We start from the raw sequence: 26,238 nt of genomic DNA, 5'->3' as shown, positions 1-26,238 counted from the left end.
AGGACTAGAAGGATGATACGAGAAAGATGAGAACATTCGTAATCTTGGGAGAACAGCTGGGGGGAGGGGCACGTCTTCCTTTCTGTTTTACTTCATAACCTTCCATGTTGATTTTGTGTGGGTACCGTATATAGCACTTAGGGGTTTGGGGACGGTAAGTTCAGAGATAATAAAGTGCCATGGCCGTCAAACATTCTAATCTGCTCAGAGGGGGTACTGTAAGAAATATAGAATCTAGAACATGGGAGAACATTACCAGACAAGAATTATAATTTACTGGCTTCATACCTCATGAGGAGAGAAACTTGTCACTTTCTGAGTGTAAAAATCCTCCTTCAGTGTCACAGGGACACGGCTGAGTTCGGAGTATGGAACTTACCACAGGTATTCAACAAATACTTGTTCCCAAAGTCCTCAATAAAGGGTAAAGCATGCAATGTTTCAGCTTTTCTGCCACCTTTTTCCTTAAATGTCTTTAACAATTTAATTAATATAACAGTGTAAGATAATATTAAGAATACCCAACCACGAGTCTGAACTCATAAAAAAAAAATCATTTTATTGATCCTTTACCATACAAAATTTATTCAAATTACACCCATTTGAAGTGGTAAGATCACAGCTAGAGAACAGGTCACCCTGTAACAAATCTATTTACAAAATCCATCATAAAAGCTTTTTTTGTTTGTTTTTTTTACATTATATTACATATTTTCTTTTTTAAACTAGCATACAACACAAAGCTAAATTGATTAGTAGTTTACCTACTCCCACTTTGGGGAGAAATACTTCCTTTTTACAAAATCAGGTACCCCCGCAGGAAAAGAAATTCCCACACCCTGACAATTGCCACCCAACTTACTCTGCAAGGCTTCTTCCTTCAAATCCCTCCTTCTCACACACAAGTTGTCATGCACACACTGAGTTCTTATTTTCTTTTTCCTGAAAGCTAAAGCTTTAAATACTGCAATTTTATTTACAGATCTACAACAAAAATGAAAACAAGAACCACAACAAAAAAACAAACAAAATAACACTCTTAAAAAATTATAAACCAGCTAGAAAATATTCTGGCAGTGTTTACAAATTAATTGCTATTTTTTATACAAAATTGCTAAATAATGAAAATGTGAGTAGACTACATATCAACTTAAATAAAACGATTGCTATGCACAACTCTGTACATATAAACACACATCTAACACTGTTTGACAGCTCATGTGTTGCCCTTTATACATTTTATATTCTAAGGCTCACGCAGTCATAATTCGCACACTTGTAACTTTTAGCCATTTCATGTGTGAGCTTTAATAGCAGCAACTCAATGGTACCAGGAAACCTGCATACTTAGTACTTAAAGTAACACAAATACTGTAGTACTAACCCACTTTGTGTGCCAGATACTATGCGAAAAAGAAAATGATTAATGTGAACAGAATACAGTATGGACATCTAATTAATGTACACCAGTTACACCCAGTAACTGGAAAAATCTTATGCATGAAGGAACTTTTCAGATTTATTAGTATTCCTTTCATTTTTAAAATAATAAATACGGCATTACATTATGAAAAGGTTCAACGAGAAAGTCAACAAAACACACAACAACCTAGCCGGGTGAGTTCAGTCTTCAGACTTTGGAAAAAATCAGCTTTGTGCAGCTGGCAAAGAGAATCACACAAAGCTGGAAGCAGAGGCAGCTAACCAGATGAGATAAATATGGGAAATGGGGGAAAGCTTGGCATAAATGGTTTCCCATACAGGAAAAAACCCCACAGTGCATTTCCAGTAGGCACTTAACACAAAGCTCCCTCTGCCTCCCCCACCCCAACGCTTCATCTCGGACCACACTGATATTTTGTACCAAGTCCAGTGTGTGTGAGGGGAGGAGGCCGGGGATGGAGGCTGAAGAAGAAAAAGGAAGCTAATCTGCACCTTTGTTTTTCTTCCCAAACATACACCCATGCACACCCACACAGAGAGTTTAAAGTGCTGGTGTCATCAGACTTGACCCCACCACCACTTTGCATATTGTGGACATCTACCTAGAGTAAACTGGCTGGGGCTCTTGTGGTTTCTGCTTTTGTTTTTTTTCCTAAGGGATATTTCAATTCAGTTAAACACGTATGAGTTGAGTGCCTACTACAGTGCGTGCTGCTGGGCCAGGCACACTGCCATTTCAATTTAACTGTTCCTACTGAGGTTTATCCTTTATCTGACTCCCTCATTCCCACAGTGCTTAGCATCTAAGGAATGGACTGAAAGCCCTAAGATGTCATATTCCCAGTGGGAGATGGCCAGGGCCACCTGCCCACGGGAAAGCCATTCTGGACATAACCTGTAGGATTTGCAGCTGACATCAAGTCCCCAACGTGGGCCACCACTCCTGAAGAGTAAAGCGGAGACGCCCCAGCACTCTTTCCCTTCATCTTCTGCATCCTGACTTCCCTTACTCATTCCGTCATAGATGAAGGGGAATGGGTTCTGGCCAGAACTACTCTAGCCCCCGACACAGTGGGAGCTCCTTGTTCTTACCAGCTTAAGGAAATGCCACTCACACAATGGGGGTGTCTTTCTACCTGGAGGCCTCTCCATCTGACCCCATCCTGAGAAGTGGTCTCCCTGAGTGCGGAGTAAGAGAGCCCTTTCCCCGGTCACAAGGGCCCAGGCAACCCAAGGACGGTGGGATCCATGCCTGCTGCTCCTTGGGATTGCTACGTAGTCATCCGACCTGGTTCTCCTTTCTGATGGGCCAACCCAGTTGGCGAGCCCCAGGACTGACTGGCTCCAAGCTCTCTCTACTGGGAAAGGAAGAAGATGGGACGATGCTTGCAGAGGCTGGTAGACCTTAGGGCACACAGGTTTAGATGCTCTGATCAGTAGAGGTTCTCTCCCTCTGCTTAAGTAATGTGAATTTGCAAAAACCGCTTCAAAGTAAACAATTAAATTGAAATGGTGATGGGTGCCACAGGAATGCTTAAATGGCAGCTAAAAAAATAAAACATCTAAAAACAATCCACAAAGAACTCCTAAGTAGGCATTTGCTACAAATCAAATGGAGACTCACAAACACAGTGGGGATGGGGAGTGGGAGGAGTTTATGGAGACAGGAAAATCCACAACAGCTCAGAGTGGCAGAACTCTGCTCGTCCTCTGTATCTGCAACAAGCACATCTGAAACAGGTTCTTCATCTGAAAGGCTGCGGAGGTTCCCTTGACCTCCTAGTGGACACATGGTCCATAGCTTAAACTGAATTATGACAGTAATTTAAATATTCCTAAGAGCTGAAGAAATTCATTTCATACTTCTGCATGACTTCAAGTTTGCATTGGCTGCAGTTCCATTCCATAGTAGCAGACCCCAAAGACATGCATTCTGCAGAGAAGGCACGGCTTGAAATGCTATTAAGGAAGATTGCTGTTTGCGAGTGGGCCAGGCGGCCGCACCCCATTCTACAGCCCATCCGTCAGGCACAGCAAGCCAATCCGGGAGGACGGGGGCGGGGGAGGAAGGAAGAGTCTGGGTGAGGGACACCTGATTGCACATTTTCTCACTTGCTGACCAATCCAGGAGATCTTGGAGCCTGGGCAAAGCAGGGCTTTCCCAAGAGAGCCTGCAACTGTGCGTTTAGACAATTTATTAAAAAAAAAAAAATTCAGTAAAATATCAGCTTTCTTCTGAAGTTTGTAGTTTACTTCATGATACTCTCTTGGAGGAAGAAGGTAGGAAGGGACAACACTGCATGACAGATGGTCTGGTTCCATGATAGAAAAATATCGGTTTGTAAGGAGAGGTCACACAAGCATAATCAACTACACATGAAATCTTCCACCAGCGGGAGCTTCTCCAGATCATAAGCATCAAAGAGATCGCTGATGCCTTCCTCCTCCCCAAGGCTCAGGAGATAGTCCTCTTGGAGAAGGGGGGGCAGTAAGTTCACAAACGGTCCTTCTAGGTTGGAAGGAATTTGGTCCTCAGTCTGCTGTAAAAGGTTGGCTGGGGAGGCCAAGGGAGAAAGGTTTGCCATAGAAATGGAGCAGTCGTTATGTCCTGAGTTGGTTGAAGCCGAGTCTGAAAGGGAATATTGGTGGAAACGGAAAAATAAGTTAGGAGAAAAAGAAAAAAAAAAATCTTTCTAAAAATGTTACCCTAATTAACAACAGAAGTTTGTGTTTCTTGCCTAGACTAGTGGTTCCAACACAGGATCCTTCTAGTCACTGTCACTTTTAACATAGTTTCCAAAAGACAAGAGTGGAATTTTTACCTTTGGAAGTGGGTTTAGGGATATTCCCATTGTGGTCTTGATTGTTTGTTTTCATTGGACTGTGTGTTTCAGTCTCTTCTGGACACAAGTAAACCTCAATGGGTCCTTGGGTACTTGCCAAATGTATTTGTAGGCTCTAGGAACAGAAGCAGATGTTCTTTTAGAATTAAAAGTCACGGTAACATTCATCTAAAAATGGAAAATAAGAGTAATGTTCATTGTCATTTCCTTTGTCCTGCTATTCTAACTTATCAATGACTGTCATCCTCTAGAGCAAAGGTCAGCAAGCCACAGCCTGAGGGGTGAATCCAGTCCACCAGCTGGCTTTGTAAATAAAGTTTTATTGGGAGAGAGCCATGCCCATGCCCACTGACTATGTGTTGCCTCTGTCTGTTCCTATGTTACAATGGCAGAGTTGAGTAGTTGAACAGTCTGGACAGAGACAGTACGGCTCAGAAAGTCAAAAATACTTGCTGAGTTCTGCCCTAGAGAAAGAGAACTTTTAGGGGGGTGGTGTCAGTGTGAAAATGGCAGTATGGGTGGAGTAAACTGTGCTCTCTAAATACATTCTTTTTCTGCACATTATTAAAAGGTCCTTGTTCCAAACTGGGAGCTTGTAAATTTCATTCTCTTCTTATTTCCTATGTATTTACCTTTTACTATACAGTTCTTTATCTCAAGCTACAGTCAATGCCTGTATTATCAAAGTATATTTGAAAATCATAAATATGCTCCCTACTTTCTTAAAACATTCTAGTCTATCAATTAACCCAAGGCCCCATTTCTTAAAAGTAAACATGTTATAAATAATAAAAAAATTTTTAAATGTTCTAAGTTAGGGAGATACTTTAAAACATCCAGGTCCCCATGCATGATGGGGTCCATCAGCAGGGTAATCAATATAAACTTTCCCAAGTGGCTCAACTTGATGAGAACCATCAGGTAACAAATTATGAAACAGAGGAAGCACAAGAGGGACAGGATGTCCTACACTAGTTTGAATTTAATGTCCTACTAGGTTAAAATTGAACTTTTGAACACTCAATAAACACTGAACTGTTCCTATGTTTCAAAATTTAGGGTTAAGCAAAATTAAAGGGAGAGAAGTATCAAGTTCTTAGGAGGGGACAGATTTTGCAAGTCAATGACTTATTGGTTTCAGAAATTCCACAACAATCTTTGTAGATGAACAAATATGCTGTCTCCTTACCTCTATTGAGTCAGGCACTTCAAGTCTTGTTTCTGGAGGGGCTTTCACAACTATAACAGTTTGGTCTTTAAGGCCACTAATTTTTCGAATATCTTGATATGTAACATAGGCTAACGTAAAGAATGTCAAGGAAATCTTCCGTCTAATTGCTTCAGATGTAACCATTATGAAAATGACAAAATAGATACTCAAAAAATGTCAAGTATTATACATATATATATGTCCCCTTTCTGGATCTTCAAATATATTGGGTCCCCTGTAACTCTTCTTTTTTGGCCAATATTCTAAACAATAAGAGAAATGCCTAGCTTTACCCTGCCCATTTCTAAAGCGTCTACGGCTATTTAAAATATTAAAATAAATGCATAAACAAAATAGTTAAACTCCCAAGTGAAAATCAAAACCCTTTTAGGTCAGGAATTTTGAAACCAGGGTCCTGTGGAGCACAGAAACTCCAATGAAATGTTCTGTCACTCAAACTGAACGATGGCAGATTCCAATTTGCAGAAAAAATTTAAGCTCTACTAACTGTAACTTTTTTGAAACTCCAGTTACTTCTATCAGCAAAGTGTCGGCAGCTACCACATAGATAAACAAGTAACAAATATATTAGTGGAAGAACTCAGAATACTGCTCAAGCAGGCAGCTTGTTTTCTTAACTGCACCTGGCCTGGCTATGACGATGTCCTGCCCACAGATAAGGGTGTCATTATTTCCCTGTTAGAAAAATTATCCTTTGTGTGATGTTATTAACTCTATCGATATTTCAGTGTTCACAAGGAGGAAAGCAGCTTCTAGGTGCTCCACGACCTGAATGAATTTGAGAAATGCTGATTTAGTAAAAGAGAAAAGAATGGTATGTCAGTACTCTTGGTAGTTATTTCTAAGCACTGAGAATTCTTTTAACTGTGCAGGCAGCCAAGCCTAAAAGGGTATCGTGAAAGAATATGGTACATGTTACATGACAAAAGTATTCATGTGAGCTTGATACTTGGCACTAAAAGAGAATAGGTAAGAAAATCATTTTATCTTAAGGACGTTTGCACTAGAATGTTTGTTGCAGCTCAGTTCACAGTTGCCAAGATGTGGAATCAACTCAAGTGCCCATCTACACAGGAATGGATTAATAAACTACGGCATATGTATACCATGGAATACTATTCAGCTATAAAAAAGATGAAGAATTTACATCTTTTATAATAAACTGTATGGAGCTGGAGAACATTCTACTTGGTAAAGCATCACAAAAATCGAAAAGCAAATATCCAATGTACTCATTACTAATATGAAGCCAGTAGGTGAACAAATACACACCCACATAAAAGAAAAACACAATTAAACTCAAGTGGGGGACAGGAAGGGAGTTGGGGAAGAGGAAGGGGACTGGTGTGCTCTCACCTAACAGATACAAGGTAAGGGTGCGTGACACACCTCCAGGGTGAGGGCACAACAACTTGGACTCTACCTCATAAACGCAAACAATGTAACCTAATTGTCTGCATCCTCATAGTAATCTGAAATCAAAACTTTCATATAAAATAAACAAAAATAAATAAAAGAATAGGTCACATTGCCTTCTTATATAAGGGATATGGAGTAAAGTAACTGAGGCACAATGTCTTTAGTTGGTTTTTTTTGGGGGGGCATGAACCCACAAAAATTTCCTAGGATAAAACAACCAATAAGAAATAAATGAAGGCATTTTGGCAGGTAATGCAGCAAACAGGGTTGGTGATCTAACAAGTTTAATACAGAAAAAGGGCTTCGAGAACCTAGAAGATGTGACGTCCCTTAGAAAGGGAGTTTCTCATCAATGGCTACAGGAAGCTGTGAAATTGCTCCCCAGATGAAAGGTGCATCCACACAGAGTCTGTGTATACCTCTAGGGGTGTCTATCATAGACTATCTTCTTCAAGTTTCTATAGCTGGGACAAGGGCCAGTTCAGTGTTGAGCCCAATAACGGCAGCTCTTGCAGGATTCCTGGTTTCATGGTGCCATTGACTCCATCAGAGAAGTCAACTGATGCCTTTTATAGAAAACTGGGCAATTCCAAACTTCTTCTGAGAACACTGGGGTGACTGATGAACAGGTACCTAGTCTACAGCCCACTGTCAAAAAGCTATGTGACAAGAACTTATTAAAATAAAAACTCATCTACAATTACTCAACATGCTGCAGGAAGGAAAATTTCAACACATTTGTGAACAAGCTGTACCAATTTGGGAACTGAATGGTGAATTGAAATAAATTGTGCAAACATATTTTCTAATCTTACAAACTTAAAAGTACTTCCTTTGTGACTCTCTCCTGAATTTGCTCCTTGGGTTCACAGTCCCCTGCAAGGACACTTTCATGTTCTGGAACAAAGGCTCCAAAGAAAGCCACATAGGTGACAATGGTATAAGCCACATGTTCCAGAAGGCTGCCAATCATATGTAGCCACAAGTCTTTTCCACAACAGGGCTCCCAACCAAACAATGAATGAAACAACCCGACTACTGGTTTCTTTCCCTGTAAAGCCACTCTGGCCACCACTGGGGGTCCAAATCATCACATCTCTTCTCCATCTCACTAATTAGTAGTTGACAAGGTTAATTCTTTGGTCAACAGGAAATGAACAACTGCAGGTTAAAAAAACTTGCCAGCACTGGAAAACAAATGTCCCCCAGTACCTTTCAGGGAGGGCCTGGTCAAGATGAGACACTGGAAGAATCTGGGCAGAACGTATTTCATTCTCTACGAAAGGTGCATGTGGAACCATCAGAAGTTTGGTGGTAAAACTAGAGATGGGATAACTCAAAGTACTGTTTGTCTTCTACCAGTAACTGACCTGATAGGCAAATCTCGCTGGCATAATGAAGCAACCTCTCTCTAATTTTGTCTGTAGTGAGGGGATGAATAGCAAGTTTTCCTGAGATGGTCAACAGATTTTCAGCAAGTTGGGAACAAGAATTTGCTTTTCATATTTTTACTTCCAAAGACTGATGTTTATGGAGGAACAAGACGAACTGAGATTTCTCAGGTTTTAAGGTGCTTCTGAAATCAGCTTTTCGTGGTAGGAATCAGCCTAATGTACTTTAAAAGTTGCAGTGCAATTTTCCTGTATTCTTTTAAACCTTCAACTATAGCCCCATCAGGTAGATTCAATGAATTTCAATTGCTACCATATCTGAGGAAAATGAAATAAAATGTGCAAACCCCAACAGCGACAGCTAACACCCACCCCCAATCTAGGAAGAATCTACTTAGTGTTGTCATTAATATTAATAAGACACCCTATCTATTTTTTAATAGTATGGCCTCAAGCTATAAGCATACCCATATGTCTCAACTATACACGAATAAAAGACTTTAACAAACAACTCCCACCTGACTTACCAAACTAGATAATGAAAAGAACCAGTCTGATGACTCATCAGTCATACATACTGACTTCTTAGGCAAAGCTGAGAGGGTTAAGCCCACATGCACAACCATGCACACACTTACTTGTGTGAAACCAGAGTGAAAATCTACCTGTGTGTCAGTCCGACCGTCACCTCTGGCAATAGTCTAGAAAGCACTACCCTCCAGTGAACCAGTGGCACAAAGGATATCTTTGATTCTCTGAATCCTCGGTTAACAGTTTGAGGTCCAGGGTGCAGCTTTGGATCAGTTCATCTAATTTCTTCTCCTCCTGACTGAGTTCGGTCACTTCTTTGGATAGGCCCTGACACTGGGCCAGCATGCCCCCATCCTCAGACAGACTGCAGCCCCTGCAAACCCAAACAGAGACTCTTCATGGCTGTGCAGGAGAGGGAGGAAAGGGGAAATGGCCATCTGGGTGAACGTCCCCTCTTGACATGGGAGGTCGTATTGCTTGTTAGCCAAGTGTTAAAACAAGAACAGTTATGCATGCACAGATTTTTTTCATAAATATAGTCCTGAACTTTTCACACCATGGAAATTAAGTGAAAAAGCACATCTATTCTCAGGGTTCTTTCCTCCAGAAGAGGCCTATTTCTTCAGAGGGCTCTAATTCCGAGGGCAAAAGAAAGCAGTCACCTCTACCCCTCCCTCACCATGCCTGGGGGTGGGGGTGAAGGAGGGGGGGAGAATAGAAAAATAGAAAAGTTGAAATGGCTCAAAATTCAAAACAAATCACCCAAAAAGCATGAAAGACTCAGATAATTTTTGAGGGTCTTAGACCAATACCTAAAAAAAGAAGGAAGTAAAGGAAACAAATGTGTGTGGTGCATTCCCCAGTACTCAGTACGTGTCTCTCAATCGTGGCCAGAATGGTAATCCAAACTGTCACAAAACTCCAAGAAGCCCAGAAGTCACCTGGTATCATGTCTGCATCAGTATTTTTTCAGACACACCCCTTAACAGATTTATTCCTTCCAAAAGGCTCTAATAATAGTTCGATACAGTCCTCGGCTGTTCAGATGCTCTGTCCAAAATTTACAAATAAGGTAATATACATGTGGGTGTGCAGGTAACAAGTGATATCCCTACTTTGCAGGAGAAATAGAGACATTGAAGTCTTGCCTTAATTTATACAGAGAGTGAGTTAAACCTGTTACTGTTACCAGGCATAAAGACACTTTGTGCAAATAGGAATGTACACACAGATGACTCGGAAGCCACGGTGAACTTCTAAATTCCTGTTAGAACAAGCCGAAGACATGTGCACGCGTCACGTGAACACACATGGACAGCAATGTGGCCAGCGAACAGCCAGGACAGTGGGGGGACACTAGGTAAATATAAATCCTTTTATCTCTGAAAATATCCAAACAGAAAGTCTGTCTGTAAAGAGACTTTGAACTTATGGCTAAGAAGCTGAGAGAAGAGAGAACGAGGGAGAAGAGGAGAGAAAAGAGATGACGCGTGGGGCTGGGTGTGGAAGTGGAGCTGGGGAAAGAGAGGCAGCAGTGTGACACGGCCCCCGGGGCGGGCGGTGGGGGCTGTGGACTCCTACTCACATCCACTGGACGTTGTTCTTAGACTTCTTCTTAATGAGGTGGATGCCTTCCAGAACGTTGGTGATATCGTAGATCCTTCTCTTTTGCACTTTTAGCACCTCTGCTGCCTTGTTCAAATCCAAGACCCCATCAGGTGATTGGCTCAGGAGCTGAATGAACTTCTTGGTGAGCAGACCAAGGGACGTATCATACCGCGTTTTTTCTGAGGGAGATTTTGGAGCTTAAAGAAAAACAAAAACCGAGCGGGTGGGGGGGGTGGGGGAAAGGTAAAGAAATGAAGGGTGTTTCTGCAGTTCAGCAAGCCCTCTTCCCCATTGCAGCCCACATATTAGCATCAGAAGCAAAGCTGTGGTTGCTGTTGATTTTGGCAAGTTACAGAAGCTATGGAATTGCTTTATTAGAAAAGGAAGGCACAGTGGAAATCTCTGCGTTGGACCACAGCGTTTCACTTAGCGATTTCTGAGTTTCTGCTTTGGCTTACCCTACTCCCCGAGCCTAATGGCTCACACTTGGTAGGTGCTCACAACTATTTGCTGAGAGAGTGAACAAGGCTTCTGGCCTCAGATCAGGGCAGGTGGGGCCTCCCTCGGAGCAGACTAGGAGGCTCTCCAGCACCGAGGGACAGGGTTCCTAAGGTCTTAACTGACCTTTAGGCTTCAGTGTCTGCGTGTGTGCCCCTTGTTCACTAACTAGTTTTTCAAATGATGCTTCGTTTCGACGAATTAATACCTGGAGAAGTCTTTCTATCAAATCTCCCCATCGTGCTTAGGTGACACTTCCTCATTGAATATTGTACTTGTTCACTCACAGGCACACAGGTCAAGGTTTTAATTTAGCATCACACCCAATTTGTGGATTGCCTAATGCATAAACTACAGGAAAGGAAAGAACAAAGTCTTTACATTAAATGCGACACACACAAAGGAACTGTTTGGGCATTTCTAACTTATTTTTCTCTTTCTCCCACAAGTAATGATAATAGTATTAGACGGAAAGGGGAGGGAGCTGCAATTTTCTGGGCTTAATCAATTCTTATGCCACCATATGCTGAGCTGGAGATGGAGGTCGGCACAGACATTCCTGACTCTGGCATAGTTTGTGGCCGCTCAGTTTGTCACAGACTCTGAAGCAATATCCACCAAGGGAAGTTAAAATTAAATTTGATTACGGAACGATGCCAAAAGCTGTATTCTGAGTTAAAAAATGAAAACTGCATACGGTTAAAGAAGCAGTCCTTTAGGTCAGTATTCAGGTACCAGAGTGACTCTGTAGCCTGTCGCTGCCCACACTGTGTTTTGTTTTTTTGGATAAGCACAGAAAGAAATGAAAAAGAACAAAACATGCCAAAATTATTCACACCGTGGCATCCTTCCAGCCACAAGCTTTCAAAGTTGGGAATCCCATACCGAGGAGAATAAGGAAAGAGATGAAAGAATCCTTACTTTTTGGACTATCTGGACTTCGGAGTGCAGCTCTTCCTTTGCCCTTGGGGGTTTTTAAACCATCTGAGAGGTACTGATGACCACTTTCTCCTAGCTCCAGCCTTCTCTTTGCCTGTAATAAGAAAGCGTGGTCGTTCGTCACTGGTCATATGGACAAGAAGAAGAAGGGAAGCTGTTTGCTGCCTGCCCTGCCAAACGCTGCAGGCTTGTGCTAGCTCTCACCCCTCTGCTCCACCCCACTCAGCATCTTGTCATTCTCTGGAGCCAGGATCCCAGCTCTGGAGGCCTGGCTGTCACGCACGCTCTCTCTTCACCTGCTGTGATCATGCATCCAAGCTTAGACGGACAAACCCAGAGATTCTTCAGCATTTGGTTCAGGAGCCACTTTGCTCATCATGTCATCGATTCAATAAATGCGCTGAGCGTGGAGCTCAGCGTAGGGGCTCTGAGTGTAGGTACGAATATCACCAGTGCCAACGAGCTTAAATCTGCTTTTCCCCAGTGAGCTGTTCCTGCCTACCTTGTATCCTCTGACCCGCACTGGACCCCCTTCGCTGGGCTCCCCAAACAGTATTTATTCGTATCCAAACATTTATTGGATATTATTGTAAGAGTTACTTTACTTATCTGTTTCTCATTTCCTTTAAGGCAGGGACTGTTTCCCATTCATCTTTGTATACCCAGTGCTTGGCACAGAGCCTGGGGTTCTGTAGGTATTCAATCCCTCTCTCTATATACTGTATATTCAATGAAAGAAAGAGTGATTGAATAGTACAACTAGCCACAGACTACAAACGGTCCTTCATCAGAAAAACAAACATCGCACACATGTAATCTTGGGCCTCAACCAGGGTTACTTTCTCCATTTTCTCCATTTTGTCATCTAGTCTGGCAAGTGAGAAGCCATCAACTAACTTTTTAACTTAACTTCATTTCATTTTAAAATATCCACATAGGGTCCTCTATGTACTGGGCAATGGGCAAGATAGATAAAGGTCCCTGCCTTGGTAGGGCTTAGAATCTAAGACAGAAGACAGATAAATAAGTAATTAAGTACTAACTGGATGGGTTATGACAGGTTTAGACAGAAGTGGCTCTAACCAGACACCCAGCATGGCAGTGTGTATTTAGGCTAATTTTTCAGGCAGATTCTTCCAATGAAGGGATTTGCAAATCCAGAATAACTCCCCATGATGTTGAAACGTAAGTGATAATTTACCAGCTGGTGACAGATATCCAGCTTCTCTGTGCAGAGTTATCAGCTAAACCAGCACTGTCCACTATGGTAGCCGCTGGCTACTAGTTCATCCAAAGTGACACATGCCACAAAGAATAAAATATACACTGGACTTTGAAGGCTTGGTACAAAAAAGGGGCAAAATATCTCAACAATTTTGACGATTCCATGGTGAATGCTATTTAGGTTTTATAAACCATTATTAAATAAAATATAATTGGCCTTCGAACAACACACAAATTTGAACTGCATGGGTCTGCTCATGTCACCCCCAGGCAGCAAGACTATACCCTCCGCTTCCTCCCCTCAGTCTATTCAACCTTTATGATTCACGTCCATCAATGGATAGCGACTATATCTTCTCTTCCTTAATATTTTCTTCTTTCTAGCTTATTTTATTATAATACATTACACATTTAACATACAAAATATGTGTTAACTGGCCATTTATGTTATTGGTAAGGATAACAGTTGGCGACTATTCTGTAAGTTTTGCAAGTCAAAAGTTATATGTGGATTTTTGACTGTGTGAGGGTTGGTGCCCCTAACCTCAGTTGTGTTCAAGGGTCAAATGTAGTATGCAAATTATTTCACCCATTTCTTTTTATATATGGTTTTCTAGTAAGGGGCTTGCATTTGTGGCACTCATGATCTTTCTGCTGGACAGCACGGAGCTGAACATTACTTTCATGGTCCAGGAAGGACAAGTTGGTGATTTGCTTTCTCAATTTCATTTTGGCCTTCCAAAATTTCATGTGGGCCTCTTGTTTTTGGTTGTTCCACATGGCATTCCTTCTTCCATCAAGTAGAAGTTCCCTTACCATTTTAGGGGGAGCCACCCCTTCCCTCTCTCAGCCAAAGTGCATTTCTGTACAGCTGACCCAGGCTCAGCCGATCATTGTGTGCCATCCTTTCCCTCCTCTTCCTCAAAGTGACTGGGGTTAAGTAGCATGTGACCACAGGTAGGTGGACAAAGGCTAACCCCAGGAATTTTTCTGGAACTACCTGAGAATGGAGCCTCCCAGGGGAAGAGCAGAGAGGAAAGATGGTGAGAGAGGGTCCCAGATAACCATGCAAATTGACTATGGTCATGCACTGAGCAACAGTTGACCTTTCTTAGACTTTGCGGTTGCATTGGCCAATAACATCTCCTTTTTGCTTACAGCACTTTGAGATGGGAACCTGGAAGTGTGCTGTTACAGTGAACTGCAGATCTTCATGTTACATGGCCCAGAGCAGTAAACAACTAATGTCTCTGGGGTTCCACAGAAGGACCGGCCTTTTGGCTCCAAGAGAGAGTAAAGGGAGAATATGTGAGATGCTGTGTAGAGCTCAACCCGCACCTTGCTACAGCATTTTAAGGGTAACTTTTACTATAATCAAGGTACATGCTAACTCATGCAAGATAATGTGCTTCTGTGATGATACAGTCATAATGTGGAGCATTTCTGAAAACCTACATTTGAAAGGAAGAGTAGCAGTCAGGCAGTGGGCTGTGGAGTGCACCCACAGTTTCTGCCTGCTCAGTGTTTGTTACCCCTATGTTTTCCCTGTGGGGAAGGAACTCTTCTTAAGTCTCCAAGCCTGAAAACAAAAGGCCTAAGATTGCTCTACATTTTAGGCTGATTCTTCCTAAGGCTGATCAAGGCTGCAGAGGTAAGTACTATAATCATGCTCACCAATCAGTGTATTCTAATCTCAGGGCTAACATGTCTGGTATAAGAATGGACCCATGCATGACCAATGCAAGACGAATCAGTCAAGCCTGGGATTGTTGTTGGGAATCACTGAAGAGTTATGAGACAGGCCTGGAGATAGCTGGGAATTGTGCCAACACAGAAGAAAGAGCCGGAGAAAGACTGAGTCCCAATGTCTTCAAGATAGGTGCTAGATACAGCCACACACAAAGGCAGCTAGATGACAGAATTTCATTTGTGTGAGCCAACAAATCCTCTTGGTATAAGGCAGCTGAGTTAGATTACTAACACTTGCAACCAAGACCTGATAGATACAGACTTTCAGTATCAATTATTATACAATGAACATGTGAATGCTTTGCCATGTACCCTGAATAACCTACTTCCCACTCAATTAATGTGATCTCATTTTCACAACTTTATAAGGTAGTTGTCATTATTACTCCCTATTTTACAGAAGAAAACTGAGGTTTAGAGTGCTTAAATAACTTTAACAAGATTCCACAGCTGGTAAGTGGATTAGATTAAGTGTGCGTATTCCAAGTACATCCTTACTACTTCATGAGAAGATTACGAAAAACTGCCATGTAAAAACATTGAAAGCCATAGTAAATTGACACCATCTTAATATAAGCTTAAATCATTTTATTTTATGAAAAATTCTTAAAAGCTCCTCTTCACATAATAAAGGCATATGGTGACTTAAGCAGCACAAATGGGCATGTGTGGAAAGCAAAATGTTCTCCCACTCCTGGTCCCCAGTTCCTTTTCTCCAAGGCAAGCACCTTCAGTTACTTGGGTATTGCTTCAGAGAGTCTAAGGCCAGTGATTTTCAACCAGTGTGCCACGAAAGTTTAACTATAGGTCCAAACGTATCCTGAGATGAACGAGGGAAGGATGAGGGGAAGAGAAGGGGGGATTGAGGTGCTCCCACTTAATGGGCACGATGTAAGGGTAGATGGCACACATTTGGGGGGTGGGACACAATTACAAGAGGGATTCTACCTAAAAAAATGCAGATATTATAACCTGTTGTTTGTATCCTCACATTAACCTGAAATAAAAAAAAGTTTTTTATTATCAGACTTGGCACCTATAGCACAGTGGTTAGGGCACTGGCCAATTCACCAGGGCTGATGGGTTTGAACCTGGCCCGGGCCAGCTAAACAATAGTGACAACAACAACAAGAACAATGACAAAATAGCTGGGTGTTGTGGTGGGCGCCTGTAGTCCCAGCTACTTGGGAGGGTGAGGTAAGAGAACTGCTTAACCCCAAGAGTTTGAGGTTGCTGTGAGCTGTAACTCCACAGCACTCTACCGAGGGCGACATAGTGAGACTCTGTCTCAAAAAAGCCAAACAAACAAACAAACAAAAAACCTTTATGATCAATAACAACAACAAAAAGTCTGAAAAACACTGGCCTAGGCAGATTGCAAGCACATGTATAGATATATGCCACCATACGTTTTAAAGAATTTTACACAGCCAGTGTGATGGCTCACACCTGTAATCCTAGCACACTGGGAGGCTGATACAGGTGGATTGTCTGGGCAAAGTGAGACCCCATCTCTACTAACAATAGAAAAAACTAGCCCAGCATTGTGGCACGCACCTGTAGTCCCAGCTTCTCGGGAGGCTGAGGCAAGAGGATCTCTTTTGCCCAAGAGTTTAAAGTTGCTGTAAGTTATGATGTCACAGTACTCTACCCAGGGCCCCAGAGTGAAGAGTGAGACTCTGTCTCAAAAAAAATAAAACAATAAAAAATAAAAAGAAGAATTTTGACACAAATGGCAGCAAATTATATACTATCCTATTAATAACATTTGTCTGATTTTGATACCTATGGGAACATACAGAACAACTTATTTCTCCTAACTCCATAATACTGCATTAATTCATTTATCATGATGTATCCACTTAACCACACCTGCTAATGGACATTCAACACTCCTCTACTATAATCATTTTCTCAGTGAACAATCATGCTGGCATTGTGGAGCAAGAACTACTATACACATTTTGCACCAAGGCAGAGAAGTTAAGGATTTACTTGAGGTCTCAGTTAATAAGTTACAGATACCAGGATTTGGACCCTGGTCTGTTCAAATAATTTGTCAGTGACCACTTCCTGGGGCTTGTTGAGGTGTCCCTCCTCTGCTTCCATAGTAACTTGGGGGCCACTGTTGAATGATTTTACCACCTTGACAATACATGTTCCAGGTTTTCTCACTGAACTCAAAACTCAGGTCATAAGCAGCTTTGTTTCGCTAGAGCCTTGCATATAATATAGAAGGCACTCAATCAGATAGACTTAGTCATTTTGAATAAACCAAGGAATAAATTCCCCAAGCCCCTTAGCAGTTAAATTACAACGTTCCAACATTACCAACCTGCAGAAGGAATGGTGTGTGTGTATGTGTGTGTGTGAGAGAGAGAGAGAGAGAGACTGGAGTTTAATTTCTTCTTGAGACATCAAAAGATTGTCAAGTAATATAAAGGGGAAAAATTAAAGTTGTAGAAAGGTATGTATAATGTGATCCCATAATGATAAGAAACTACAAAACTATAGACCTCACTATAAATAATTTTCTTTTAAGTCCACAGAGGAACACAGTCTAGAAAGCTCCACACCAAATGCTAATGGTAGTTATCTTTGGAAAGGAAATTTAAAGATGGAATAATGACCTCATATTTCAATTTCTACAATATTTAATTGTATTTTAAAAAGTGACATGTTGGCTAGGTGCAACGGCTCATGCCTGTAATCCTAGCACTTGGGGAAGCTGACGCAGGAGGATAGCTTGAGCCCAGAACTTGAAGACCAGCCTGGACAACATAGCGAGAGCCCATCTCTATAAAAACTGAAAAGACTAGCCAGGTCGACAGTACGTGACTATAGTCTCTGCTTCTCAGGAGGATTTGAGCCCAAGAGTTCAAGGCTGCAGTGAGCTATGATTGTGCCACTGTACCTCAGCCTGGGCAACAGATACTTTGTCTCTAAAAATTAAAAAAAAAAAAAAAAAATGACATGTCTACATACATTAATTAAATTTATACCATTTGAACTAGTAATTCCCCTTCTTGGAGTACGTCCAACATTTACATTGTTATTAGGGTTTGTCCATTGAAAACACTATAGCCAGTTTACCGAATATTTGTATTTTTCCACATATGTCCAACATAAATGTCCAACTTCTGAAGAATAATTCAGTCAATTACTAAACATTTATATAATGAAATGTTATGCAATTAATAATGATATGCATCTATATATGTAAGCTTTTAAAAAAGCAGGTGTGAACAGTAAAACTATATTTTTGCAGGGAAATTATATAGCTAGAAAGCAAGTACCTAAAGACACATATCATACTCTAAGTAGTTTAAAAGCATTAATCTTTGGGTGGTAGGCTTATGGTGATTTTGCTTGTATCTTCTTAGCTTTTTATACTTTAAAATCATGTTAAAGTGAGCACGGGTTACTTGCCTAACAAGAAAAGCAAAAATCATTTCCATTTGGGGTTAAACAAAAGAAGTCTGGTGGTTTATTTTGTAGACTGTTGAACATGTTATATATCATTCACTGCGTATGGGTTCAAAACAGAAGTGAGCTATACTACCAAAAAGGGCTTCCAGCTTCATGGTGGGAAGGAAAGGGATGTCCTTATTTACCATGCAACTGAGACACAGGAAGAATTAAATCAAGAACAAGGCCTGTGCGGTGGCTCTTGCCTGTAATCCTAGCACTCTGGGTGGCCAAGGCAGGTGGATTGTTTGAGCTCAGGAATTTGAGACCAGCCTGACCCAGAGTGAGACCCCCATCTCTACTACAAATAGAAAAATGAGCTGGACATCATGGCATGTGCCTGTAGTCTCAGCTACTAGGGAGGCTGAGGCAGAATTGCTTGAGCCCAGGAGTCTGAGGTTGCTGTGAGCTGTGATGATACCACTGCACTCTAGCTGTGGTGACAGAGCAAGATCTTGCCAAATACAAAAATGACATTCCACCCCTCCCCCCCAACAAAAGAACAAAGAACAAGGCATTGCCTGGCTGTTGTTAACAAGCTGTGAGGGTTGAAATAAACTCCTTTCCTCCTGGTTAGTTAATATGAGATCTGGGATGGGGAAAGAACTAGATATATGATACAGTTTGTCTCAAAGCCAAAGATGAGACAGGACACTTTGAACAGAGAAAGAAGGAAAATAAAATTGGAATGAACAGAATGAGGACCCAGTGAAATACCTCAGTGACATAACCAAAAGGAGATTTCCAGCTTGAGACCAGACCACAGATGAAGCTCACTTGGATTCTGGCCATTAAGTCAGTGGGTCAGGGCACGAGGATCTTAAGAAAAGAACACCTTGTTTCCAGCTCTGACTATATATTAACTCAATCTGGGTAACCATTTTTTTTTTAATCCATTCAAGTATTTGTTGAGTGCCTGCTGTGTACCAAGCCCTGCATGGGCAAATGATTATAAAGGAAACATGTGGTCCCTGCTACCCCTGCTCTCAACAGAGTGCACAGGTGAACAAGCAATGGGAAATGCATTATAAATGCACAGCGAGCCCAGGGCGGGTTCCAGGAGGGCATGAAGAAGGGCTGCTTGGAGAAGCGGTGGAGATCTAGGGGGCGGCTCCTGAGCTGAGTCTTGCAGAGAAGGGAGTAAAGTCAGGAGAGTCATGGGCTGTCCAAACAAGGGCAGAAGCAGGGAGACTTGAAGGGCCCTGGTTTGGAGGTGCTGGTGGTGAGGTGGGGGCTTTGCATATAGGATGCAGAAAGGGCCAGCTTGTGGTCCCCTGTGTGCCACGCTAAGAACTATGCTTCCATGGTCGACCTGTCATGGAGATGAGGTGATTACCTAAGATAAAGGTCTTTGGCTTTTTTCAGCAAGAATCAGCAGCAGCAATGGAGTGAGAAGCCTGATCAGAAACCAAACCTGTCTCAGAAAAGAACAAACAACAAACTGAAGAGGCATGCAGAAAGCAGGGAGCGGTAACCTCCATGGTTTCTTACTTGAATTACTAGAATGGACTCCAAAGTTGGTAACTTTTGTTTTGATTTCTAAAATACCTGGGTTATTTTAATTTCACTATAGTCTGTATTTGAGGTCCACTTTGGGACTCTAACCACATAAATATGAATGTTTCTCAAGGAAAAGTACTCTTAAACTGACTGATGACTTTTGGATTAAAAGTCATTTATCCATGAACTGGTGGTTGGATTCTTTTCTCTTTTAAAAATTAGTTAATTAATAAAAAAAAATTCTTAGAGATGGGGTCTTGCAACGTTGCTGAGAATGGTCTCAAACTTCTGGCTTCAAGTAGTCCTCCCAGATAGCTGGGATTACAGGTGTGTGCCACCAGGCCTGGCAGAAGAAAAGTTGTTTTGTTCCTTTTCATGTACATTTGCTTTGTTTTTAGAATAATTTAAGACAATTAAAAAGTGGACACGATTATAAAAAGCCCAGCAGAGCTTATAATGGCTGCCTTCTTGGGGTGACCAACCTTACTGTTTCTCGAGTGGTCCCCTCCGTATCTCTGAGTAATATGCTTACCCAGCTCTTTCTGGCTCAGCCATTTTAGTTATTGCTTAAGATATCTTCAAAGACACAATACCTACCACACTTCCTCCCTCCCCCTCCAAGAGTTATACCATTTTTTTGTTTGTTTTTTGTTGCAGTTTTTGGCCAAGGCTGGGTTTGAACCTGCCACCTCTGGCCCATGGGGCCAGTACCCCACTCCCTGAGCCACAGGTGCCGCCCTACACCACTGTTTTTGGTTAAATAAAAGAAGAGCTGAGCGGCACCTGTGGCTCAAGGAGTAGGGTGCCCGCCAGTACAACACGATTATATAAATACTGTTTGCTGCAAGGTTAAATAATACACTGAGATTGCATTTCCTTTCTTGAAACTTTTTTTTTCCTCATTAGTGTTTCCTATTGTCTTTCTTGCTCTTTGGTACCATTTGCCTTCACCAAATCCTCCGCACTCTTCCAGTTTGCCATCCTTTCAGATATTCTAGCAAGCCCCCATGTTTCCTCTTCCCTGAAGCGCTCTGACTTCCCGCTCACTAATGCCAACTTGGGGCTCTCCAAGACCGCTGCATAGCTGTCATTTGGCAATTTCCCTTCATTGTACAACATGTTGAAGGCTGGGGCGGATGTTTGTCATTGTATTTGATGGCATCTGAACTTTCTCTCCTGGGTTTAGAAAATCCCCCATTTTTACTGTCTCGATGGAAGGCAAGCCCACCTGCCACAGAAGATGAAGTAACTTTTTGTGTAAACTTCTGAGTTCAGTGACGGCTGGTAGCTTGAGGATGGGTGATGGTCAAGTTCTGATTAGAGAGTTGGGTCTTTTAGACCCACCCCTCAACCTCCAGGGAGGAAAGAAGGGGTAAAGATTAAGTTGATCATCAAAGGACAAAGATAAAATCCATCATGCCTACGTAAGGAAGTTTCCATAAAAACCCAAGAGGACAGAGTCTTGAGGGCTTCTGGGCAGCTGGACACATGCAAGGCTCGGGAGCACCCACTCCTTCCCCCGGGCCTCACCCTGAGCATTTCTTCATCTGTATCCTCTGTAATATCCTTCACACTAAACCAGTAAATATGTTTCTTTGAGCTCTGTGAGCTGCTCTATTTGTTGATCAAACCCGAGAGGTGTTCCCCAATCGGTGAGAACCTGGATTTATATGCAGTCAGTCAGAAGTCCAGGTGAGATAGCCCAGGCTTGCGACTGGCACTGAAGTGGGGAACAGTCTTGTAGGCCTGCGCCATCAGCCCGTGAGATCTGATCTTACTGAGAAGTGTCAGAATTGAGTTGGAGGGCACTCAGCCTGTCCGCCACAGAGTGAACTACACCCACCCTACATCTGCCGTCAGACACGTGTTGTCAGAGGATAGTAGGAGAAACTGAGTTGTTTTTCCTCTATATTCTCAGAATTGGTGCCAGTCTGGATTGCTAGAACAGCCTGGCTCACAGAAAAGGTGGTTTGGGAAGAAAAAGGTTAAAAGGGTAGGGGATGAGAAGTCTTTAATCCCTAGACGCCCATGGTATGGAGCTGCAGCTGTGCTGCCATCAATGCTCTGTCACTAAAGGTCAAAGTTACCAGTGAAATTTAGAGATGAAATGATTCACCTCCCCAGGGAGTTAGTTCACTAGATGTATTAAGAAATGCAAACTAATTATAAGAGGGACTTTACCTAACAAATGCAATCAGTGTGACCTGGTTCTCTGTACCATCAATGAATCCTCAAAACAAACAAACAAACAAACAAACAAACAAAAAAAGATCATGATGATAAAAAGAAAAAAGAAATGCAAACTAATAAGGAAAAAGCAAAATGTGCAATCCCTCAGTTACTGTTATCTGTGATAGCTAACAAGAAAGTAAAAAGAGTGCTGAATTGGACCCTGATGTTAGTCTGAGGTCAGATTTCAGTTGTTCTGGGCTGTGGCCATCAGCATTGAAACTCCCTCAGTGGCCCAAGGGGAAAATTATGCAGGAGAATCAGAAAAGACCTCTAGGACCTGGTCACTAAGGAGGCAGCCAATACGGGGAAGGGTGAAACCAGGAGACTACTGACAGTACAGGGTCCAGGCATCCTCAAACTACGGCCCCTGGGCCACATGCGGCAGCCTAGGACATTTATCTGGCCCACCAGGTGTTTTTGTCACCACTGCCTGTCCTGCTTAGCAGCCAACTCATCCTGGGGCCCACAGTCCGGCTCTCCAATGGTCTGAGGGACAGTGAACTGGCCCCCTGTTTAAAAAGTTTGAGGACCCTTGGCTCTAGCCTGAAGGAACTGTTTCATCAGCTTCCTGAGGAGGCTTCACTGAAGTGGGCTGTCAGAGTAACTGATTTGGGAGCAGTGTCTTTGTGGACGTGGCAGCGTGGAGGAGCATGTTTGGGTTGATGTGGGACCCACAGCTTACTACTGAACAACCACTGGAGGGGCTGTATGTGTTCCACACGCACAGGAGGTTATTCCCGAGGGAGCAGCCAGCCTGCACCGGATAAAAACCACTGTAAAGTCTGTTTATTCTGGAGGTGGAGCGGGGTAGGGGTGGGGGGCATGCACCTGGCTCCACCTATAAATGCCAAGTGAAGCACAGAAGACCACGCAGCTGATATGCTTTGTATTCAAGCCATGTGGGACTGACTGTGCCAACTGGGATATTCACCTGCTAAATATGCCTGCTACGCAGGTCATGCTCTGGTTACGGATGTCCCTCTAACGTGGATGCCCCATATAACCTTGCTGCTGCAAAATCCGGACAGTTCAAGAAGCTTCATTAGACTTGCTGTCTTAGCTTCCCCTCTTGAGTCTTATAAAAACTAATAAACACTGGGCTAATTTACAAGAGAATGAGGAAAGGTATAGGACAGAGTCAAAGGACTCATCCCCGGAAGGTGAAAATTTTTAAGTGGTTATTAAGAAAAAGTGTGAATAAAGAACACATTGATAGGGGTGGAATGAAGGGGTAAAGGCAAGAGGGGAGTTAAGGGACTTACCCAGTACGATGGAAATCTCCAGATGGTTATTAAGAAATGAGATGAATATAATAGAAGTTGGAATAAAATGGGGTTAAAGCAAAGGTCTTGTTCAATACAACACTATGGAAGGTTGGATGAAGCAAAAGGGGGCCCTGCTGGCTTCCTAATATTATGGGGTTCCAACAAGTTTGCTGTATTTACCCTAGATTGGAGAAATTTAAAGTCAGAAAGCAGAGGTTACAATAAAATGGCCTGGGACAACAGGCAGATTAATCAAGATAGAGCTGACCAAGAGCAAGGGTCAACTCCCTGCGGGGGGACACAAAGCCTTATGTATTCAAGTGGGAAAATGGCCAGGGGTGGGTGGTGAAGAGAAACCCTGTGACTCCAAGTACCGCCATGCACTGTGGTACCAAAACCCACCAGAAGGCCAGACTCAGGCTTCATTTACAATGAGAGGACCTAAGAATTTAAGGGTTGACAGGACTGTGACGGTGGGGTGTTTAAATACACTTTATCTAAATAAGTGTGTCTCTTTTACTTGAATGTTTTACAGGAAAGGACATCATGTCTGGCTGGGAAGTGCTGCCCATACCTTATCCTATATGGGCCTCATGGAGGCTACAGTTAGGAAAGTGGGTTGGCAGAAGATAAAAGGTTATAGGAGATGGGGTACATGTCTTTTACCTGACTGTATTATGGGGAAGGCCACTTTCCCTGCCTGAGAAATAGTTCCCTACCTGGCACTGGAAAGAAAGCATGAAAATCTGCCTTGCAAGCAGTATTAACTAGACACACTAAACCAGTGAGACTGCTTGAGCCCACAGAGTACCAGTGGGGACAAATTCTCGGTGCCATAGACCTGTGGAAACTTATGACAAAAGCTTGTGGGTGCCTCCCAGACTACGGGGACTGTGCACTAGAGAATTTTCACTTGAGAGACGTTTACTAACTTGTTCTGGGACATCACTGAAGCTACCACTATCAGTAAAGAACATAAAATAATCCTGAAACCGGAAATACTCATGTCACGGGTGATATCAGAGAAACACTAAGGAAGGAATGGCAGTGCCCAGAGGAGTTCCACGAAAAAGAAGTGGTTGGCTGAGCATGGTGGCTCATGCCTGTAATCCTACCACTCTGGGGGGCCAAGGTGGGTGGACTACTTGAGCTCAGGAGTTCGAGACCAGCTTAAGCAAGACACTCTGTCTCTACTAAAAATACAAAAACTAGCCAGGCGTGGTGGTGGGCGCCTTAGTCCCCGCTACTCTAGAGGCTGAGGCAAGAGCATTTCTTGAGTCCAAGAGTTTGAGGTTGCCTGTGAGCTACGATGATGCCACAGCACTCTCTACTCAGGGTGAGAGTGAGACCCTGTCTCAAAAACAAAACAAAACAAAACAAAAACAAATGCAATACAACAAATAAAAAAACACCAGAGTGGTTTACACAGGATCATGCTACCTGGGGGATTCGAGAAGGAGGCACTCATGAGCCAGGAGCCTCTTTTCCCCTACTGGATTCTACAGTGCCCTAGATTCTGCTGAGTTTATGGACGGCAGTTCCAGGAACAGACCGCATCCTATTTGATCACCAATGGCCAATGATGTAACCAATTATGCCTACATAATGAGGCTCCCATAAAAATCCCAAAGGCCTAGGTTGGGAGAGCTTTTAGATAGCTGAGTCCGAAGAGGTGCCTGGAGGGTGCACAGGGGGAGGGCATGCAAGCTCCACAGTCCTTCCCCATACCTCGCCCTACTCCCCTTGTCATCTGTATCCTTTGCAATATCCTCTATAATTAACCAGTACATGTTTCCCTGAGTTCTGTGAGCTGCTCTAGCACATTCATCCAACCCAAGGAGGGAGTCACGGGAATCTCGATATTTATAGCCAGTTGGTTTGGAAGTAAAGGTGAAGCGAAGCTTGTGATTGGTGGTGGAAGTTGGGAGCAGTCTTGTGGGACTGAGCCCTCAACCTGTGGGGAGAAGATACTCAGCTGGTGTCTGCCGCAGAATTGCTTGTTTGATGTCTGGAGAATCCCCCCCCAACATATCTGGAGTTACAATTGTGTTGTGAGAGCACAGTAGGAGAGCCTGATTTTGCTTAGTCGTCTATAATTCTTGGACATATCTATCAAAAGTATCTTTTAAAACCTAAAGGCAAAATGGAGACTTTCCAGAGTTTTAAAAGCTAAAAGAATTCTTCACCAGCAGACCGGCAGTAGAAGAAATATCAAAGAAATGCTTTAATTAGAAGGAAATGATGCTGGATGGAAATTCAGATCTACACAAAGGAAGTAAGAGCATTGGAAATGGTAATATGTGAGTAAATATCTAAGTTTGTCCCACCTTACAGTGCAATGTTTTTAAAAGATAATTAACTATCCAATGGGTGTTATTTCTTTTTACCCGTTGTGTCTGAAATATTTTACAGTGAATTCTTAAAAATTAAAAATGAGCAGAAGTCAACTAGTGAGGGAGAAGGATGAGCGTCTACTTAGCATAAATATTCTGGAGGATAATCTGGCAGCATTAATACTTTAAACATGCATAACCATTTTACTCTACAAGTATACTTCTGGAAATCAATTTATCCTAGAGAAACACTAAAAAATGTGCACAGAGAGATACACACAAGCATGTTTACTGCAGCATTTATAAAAGAGGTTAAGTTAAACGACTATTCATTAACAAGGGAATGTCCACATAAACCATTTTATATGTAATAGCCATGATACAGAACGTGATGCACCTGCAGTATCTAATGGGCAAGGTACATCTCTGCTTTACCATAAACCATTTTGTATGTAACAGTCATGATACAGAAAATGATGCACCTGCAGTATCTAACGGGCAAGGTACATCTCTGCTTTACCATAAACCATTTTATATGTAACAGCCATGATACAGAACGTGATG

The 26,238-nt window shown here is 42.4% G+C and overlaps 1 protein-coding gene across 1 annotated transcript in view; it reads right to left on the bottom strand.

The window, feature by feature from the left end:
- Nucleotides 1–536: 536 nt before the first annotated feature.
- The window catches only part of E2F3 (E2F transcription factor 3), an 88,965-nt gene continuing 63,263 nt past the window's right edge, over nt 537–26,238 (bottom strand). Inside the window, exons 2-7 of the mRNA XM_003788331.3 lie at nt 11,886–11,997; nt 10,444–10,663; nt 9,073–9,231; nt 5,476–5,590; nt 4,266–4,401; nt 537–4,072 (exon numbers count right to left, since the gene is read on the bottom strand). Coding sequence (XP_003788379.1) covers nt 3,810–4,072; nt 4,266–4,401; nt 5,476–5,590; nt 9,073–9,231; nt 10,444–10,663; nt 11,886–11,997 — 1,005 coding nt within the window. The 3' untranslated portion in view covers nt 537–3,809. The remainder of the gene's footprint in view (nt 4,073–4,265; nt 4,402–5,475; nt 5,591–9,072; nt 9,232–10,443; nt 10,664–11,885; nt 11,998–26,238) is intronic.

The sequence above is a fragment of the Otolemur garnettii genome, unplaced genomic scaffold, assembly GCF_000181295.1.
Source record: "Otolemur garnettii isolate 467f Iridium unplaced genomic scaffold, OtoGar3 scaffold00026, whole genome shotgun sequence".
NCBI classification, from domain to species: Eukaryota; Metazoa; Chordata; class Mammalia; order Primates; family Galagidae; genus Otolemur; species Otolemur garnettii.
The sequence above is the reverse complement of the archived record's forward strand: the minus strand, read 5'-3'. Positions and strand labels throughout refer to the sequence as shown.